Source organism: Bombus impatiens, unplaced genomic scaffold, assembly GCF_000188095.3.
Source record: "Bombus impatiens unplaced genomic scaffold, BIMP_2.2 scf_0074, whole genome shotgun sequence".
NCBI lineage: Eukaryota > Metazoa > Arthropoda > Insecta > Hymenoptera > Apidae > Bombus > Bombus impatiens.
Window position 1 is genome coordinate 31,828 of NT_176493.1, and position 6,117 is coordinate 37,944.

General features: G+C 33.7%; 1 protein-coding gene across 1 annotated transcript in view; it reads right to left on the minus strand.

Annotated features, from left to right (window-relative positions):
* Window positions 1–4,904: 4,904 nt before the first annotated feature.
* LOC100747274 (venom allergen 5-like) overlaps window positions 4,905–6,117 on the minus strand; it is a 13,719-nt gene continuing 12,506 nt past the window's right edge. The window contains exon 3 of the mRNA XM_024372463.2: window positions 4,905–5,368. Within this exon, the coding sequence (XP_024228231.1) occupies window positions 5,276–5,368 (93 nt within the window). The 3' untranslated portion in view covers window positions 4,905–5,275. The remainder of the gene's footprint in view (window positions 5,369–6,117) is intronic.

Below are 6,117 nucleotides of genomic sequence, written 5' to 3' on the forward strand. Positions count from 1 at the left end.
CCCCCCCCGTCCCCACCAAAAAAACTTGTTTGTTCCCGATCTCACCGATTCAATTACTGTGTCTTGTTAAACCAGCCACAATAGAACAATTAAACTCAGCAACCTGAACTATACAACAATCCTCCCAATCTCAAAAAACTGAAAGACTACCATACAAATGAAATTCAATTTAACACGATACACAGAATCGGTGCGGAGCACGGCTACGCGCTCACTTTTATTCTTTTCGAATAACGCCTTTCACACTGGATCTCTCTGCTGAAGTTCATCCTCGCACGCTCGTGCAAAAGGGTAGATTGAAAAAGAGAACTTAAAAAACAAAAAAAAAGAAAAGGAAAGAAAAAAGAAAAGAAAAGAAAGAAGAAGAAAAATGACGCTGACTTAAAATCCGTACGAAAGCGCGCGCAAAGAGCTTACCCGAATTCCGCAGAATCGAAGTCTTCTACTTCGTCGTACCATGATTGAATATGAAAGCGAATCCTCGCGGTGGACGTCGTGTTTCCTACGCTGTACATGTCGAGTACGTGCACGTTCTGCCACACTCCGAATCGTTCTACAAAAGATAGACACTCGGATTGTTATCACCTGTAATTTTAGGTTCTAAATGATTGAATGATACGAAGTGGCTCACGAAAGTATTCTGACACTCCTAGAAACATTTTATGTATACGCAGTTATACGAAACATTTCGAAATGTTATTAACACTGTACCGAGACATGGCTCGTTAACAACAAATTGTTCAAATCGATGAAATGACATAATGAAATTCTTTTTCTTCGGATGTTCCTTTATTCAAACGTTTCTAATTGTATGCTTGTAATTACTTGCATTTATTCTATGGTGGTACTTATCGTTATAATACTAATCGTCAGAGTGAAAGTTAATGTTGTATCGGTATCGATTATCAATTATTAATCATTAGGTGTAAATAGATGTAAACGGTGTTTCCTTTGAAGTTTCTTAGAAACCTGAATAACAACTTTTGTCAAATTGATTTTTGTAGCCTGTTTAATCTGTGTTCATGTGATTCCGAATATCTTCTAATTTCCTATTCCACTGTTAGGATTTTTAGTATCTTCCTTATGTCATCGTCTCATATATACCACGGTACATTTAACGTAGTTCTTAGTAGAACCGATTTTAGATTTTCTATTTTTTTTTTTTTTTCTTTAATACGGAATTTGGCAGCCATGCCTCAAATTTGAATTCAATATGACCACATGGGATCGGTAATTTGTAAATTTATAGTTTACTGTTTGTATTCAGTTTGGAATTGCTGGTCATGAGCCAGTTTATAGTTTTCCTGCCAGTTTTTATTTGATTTTCTCTTGAATATATATTTTTCGGTTTAGTTTGTTGTCCAAGAGAAGACCAAGGTATTTGACAGAGCGGGATTTCTGAATTATGAAAGTAGATTTTCGAAGTTGGATTTTGTTTTCAGTGTAAAAACAACGTTAGAGTATTATGTTCGAGTTAATTTTAATTTTGTTATCTTAACATAATGAAATAGAAACGTGGTCACAACTGAATCAATTAAATTCCTTAGTCGGGTAGATCCATTTGATTCGTCTTTTTTTGCTTTTCCCCTTCGTCATGCGTGCATATTGTATATGTTTTGCTAAAACTATGTTGTTCGTCGATATTTTTCCGAACAAGTATAAATTCATTCAGTGAAAATAGAGGGAAATTTCTGCTTTATTGATAAAATTCCAGTAGAGCCCTATTTTTTGTATTCAAATTTTAAATGCACGTGTAAGTATTAAACGTATGCATACTTCGATCGGTGGAAATTTTATTTCCCTGAATCCAAGTTAATTTAAAGTTGAACGCGACGATCGTGGATTCAGCAATGGAATATTTAATGATACCAGTAACATCGGTAACTTCGATCTTATTCAATGTTTTTCATCTGTTGGAAATATTGTTGCGCTAAAAGAATTCATTTGTTACCAGCAAATGTAAATACTTCAGATTTATGCATTAAAATGCCAAAATAATCGAATAACGTTTGTTAAAGGAAGCTGTGTTGAAATTTGTTGTTAGCAACAGACTTGCAATCCTGGGAATTTGTGAGACCACATGAATAGCTTCATAAATTAATGCGACAAACATACTTAAATATCGGATTATGTATTAGTGTGTTAAATATTATATGAACTAAATTACGGGTACTATGACTCTACTAATCAATTAATAATAACATTCATGCTGATAAATATTAATTTTGTTATTAATAAATAGTATTAACATAATATCAATAATCGATATTATAAACAGTGATTAAAAATATATGCGGCGTAAATATAATATAGAATATATAATTGTTATATATTTCTTGCGGGCAGAATCGCTGCCACAAATAAACTACCTTACTTTAAAAATTCGTTAGATCTGGTTCACGTATGACTGACCTCCGGTTTTCAGTCTCATACCCGAGACTGTTTTAATAAAAGGTATTCTGGTCATTGAATTGATAAAAGAGAGCCAACTGCATGACCCATATGCTTCTCGGATTTCAATCTTTCGGATTTTTTCATCCGGAGGTAACTCTACCGGCTTATTCGCTGGAATCCTGTTGATAGTTCGCAAGATCTCAATTATAAACTCGCGTTACGCAATCCAGAACGCACCAGGGGGTTTGAATGTCACGTGCCGTGATATATCGAGGGTTACACTTGAATATTTTTCTATTATACGAAAAAATCAGAAAAAACTGATAAAATCTTTAATTTGGAAAGATTGTGTGCGATGTTTAAGTTTTCGCTATCGAATGTTATTCTTTCATTGTCAAACGTTATTACAGATACAGTAGAAGCTCGATTATCCAAACTAACTTCGTTCAGGATGATCGGATAATTGAATTTTTCATATAATCGAACGACTCGTATTTAACTACATTCTACGTGAAAAATTATAATTTGTTACATATTACAAGAATTATATACGTAAGTTTTATTCATCATTGTTTTCCCAATCCTTGTGAGCTGCAAAATCTCATATCTTTTTTTAAAGTTAATAGTTTCACAGGAGTATCATTTGTAGAAATGTCGTCTTCTTCAAGATTTCACACTTTGATCTTTTAATGTCACAAATTGTTAATTTACTAATTCCGCAAACCACTGCCATTTCACTTAGTGTTTCACCACTGCCTAATCGAGTCACTATTTGACGTCTCCCCTGAAGTGAAAACGGTACGCTTACGTTTTGTTACGGTATATTAGCGTGCAATATAAAAATCAACTGACAATATATCGGCAATACAGACAATATACTAGCTTGTTTCTCATCGACAAAAATATGTATACAATGTTTACCGATGCAATGTTCAGATAATCGGACGTTCGAATAATCGATGTTCGAATAATCGATGTTCGAATAATGGAGGTTCTACTGTACTTATAAAGGCTCAAATATACAAAACAACTACATATTCAGTATAAAAAAGAATGGAACATTGCCATTTGACTGGGCCCTTCATATGTATATTTTTCTTGTTGCATTATTATTTTACTGTTGTATTATGTAATACAATATTTTCTTAATTATTTTATTGCTCTAATACATATTTATCTTTTAATAATATCTTGTATATCTTTTATTTTGTATACCTTTGATATCTTTTCCTTTTCTTTCTTTTTTTTTTTTTATTTTTTGTTTAATAAAGCGATCCGTTTAATTTCTTACGTTTAGTATTCTTTTCGTACCATAATTGTTTATTTATATATGCAATATTCGCTTTCATATTTCACTTTACTTTGTTTTATTTCAAGTTGATGTTACTCTGATATTATTGTGTTTATTTTACGTTTTGCGTACTTTGCTTTAAATTGGTTGAATCAACGAGTCTGGTCTGATAATGAAAAGCCGATGTTTTAAATTAGCTATATTTTTATCGTTTTAACTGCTGAAATATTTACGCGGAACAGAACTAAATAATCTTTTCAAGCGGGTTTCCTCCTTCTTCTTTTTAATTTCATTAACGTATTAGAAACATTTTCGGACAAAAGGAATTCTACAAACTCATGCTTTTTCTAACAGGATATATCTACGCATAATTAGTTTTTTACATGTTTCAATCGGTTTTCTTTTGTAGGTAATTTTATATTTTCCGTGGTGAGCGTAAATAAGAGAATCTGTTTCAATTATATACCGAACGATATAAAACAATACGTAAAATAAAGGAATTGTTTCCATGCATTACCAGTTAAACGCTTGAAAATTCTGTATACTGAAATAAGTATAAGAATTAATTAAATAAAGTTAATAATTTTAAGCCACTTTAAAATACATTTTTTGTCCTTAAAAATATACCAAAGGAGAATAAGATGCTTTGTCGAATTAAATTAGTCTATGTAATATTATTTTCTTAAATTATATAACTATTTCCGAAATGAATAAAAAAAATTGCAAATTTATGTTACAGCAACCGAACAAATGATTCCAAGCTTTTAATCGATGATGTATATGTAGAGGAATTGTAGAGGATTAATAAATAGGTAACGAGAACTTGCTGTTGCAACCCGTCAAATATATTTGAAATAAATTAAATAAATTATAAATAAATATAGACAATGTCCAAAGTCGCTCATACAAACGTATTCGCAAAGACAATGTATAATCGCTCGCAGATAACTCGTAGACATTAATCGATAACTCGTATAGCTCGTATAACTGCTTCGCTCACGATCGCGTCCGTTTATTTATACTGGTCGGGGGAGAGTCGGAAAATTCGAATTCGTCTTTGTTTGACGGTTGCACGGAGCGAAGACATTGTTTTGCCCGGAGTTTATTTATTCTTACATTACGTGTATCCTAACGATCTTGATACTTCGAGGCAAAACAACAACATGATTTGAATTATCTTCTGACTCATGTGCCGCTACATATATTATCAAAGCTCAGACAAATATTTCGAAGGCATCTACAGCTCGTCGATTGTTTCTCGACAAAATCAAACGAGCAATCAAGTGCACCCATCAAAGACAGGCAATAAACGAAATGGAATTTTTCTTTTATAAGAACCACTATCGCTTTTTGCGCCTTGCTGTTGAAAATTGAAATGAAGTCGAAACAAACTACACGGGACGAAAAAAAAACAGTATGGTAGGGGAGATTCGTAAGTAAGAAGAAGAAAAATTGAAGTAAAAAGAAGAAACGCACTGACATCGATCTGGTTGCAGCCGGAACAATTTCGCGTTCGAACGTATACCGGTGGATATTGAAAAATGATAGGGAAGACTAAAGGGAATGAAAAATGGAATATATCTGTAGGAGTTACTTGCCAACGTCTCTGCACTGATCTTTCTCGAGAAGGTTGCACTGTACTACCCATCGTCTCGCGATATGAGCAAGTTCGTCATCCCAGATCTGTCAAAATAAATATCGAGATCAGATTCTGACAAGTATGATCATTACAGAAAAGTCCATTAACTCTTTATTCGAAATGATCGAAAAAAATCGATAGCTGTGTAACTAAAGAGAAATTACTGATATTATACGATGCATCATACTGCGATTTTGTTTGTTATTAATATATATAGAATAAATGTAGCTTCAACCGTTAATTGTTATGACGACAGACTTTTGAACATTTATGTAAATGTATTATGGGAATGTAAAATTGTAGAAATGCTTATAAATACGTGTCGGGTTTACATTAGAATTAGTGTTAGGGGCGTGAAACGAATCTTCGTTTGGATTACACGTCGTCGTTATGCAATAGAGAAGACATTGGCTAGTGCAAATACGATTAACATAGAACTGGACAAGTAACCGTGGTAATTAGATACTCGAGAAACCAATAACAATGATCCTAGTTTCAATAACGAATCCGCGGACAACGGGACGGTAGCCGTACGCACTCGCAAAGATCTAAGTCGGATTCTGTGTTAATGGTCGCTGGCGTTAATCTCTTTTTTTTTTGTCAATGAGACCGCAAGAGAGAATGACTTTCCGTCCCGGTGACACCCCAGAGGAAAACTATGACGGGGTGTGTCTAAGGGCACGAGATAACGGGGTGTGTCTAAGGACACGAGATCATCGGATTCGTCGGGGACATCCTACGTTCGGAAAGTGAGGGAAATTGACGTTGCTGCTAATTGGCCAATCTCCATATC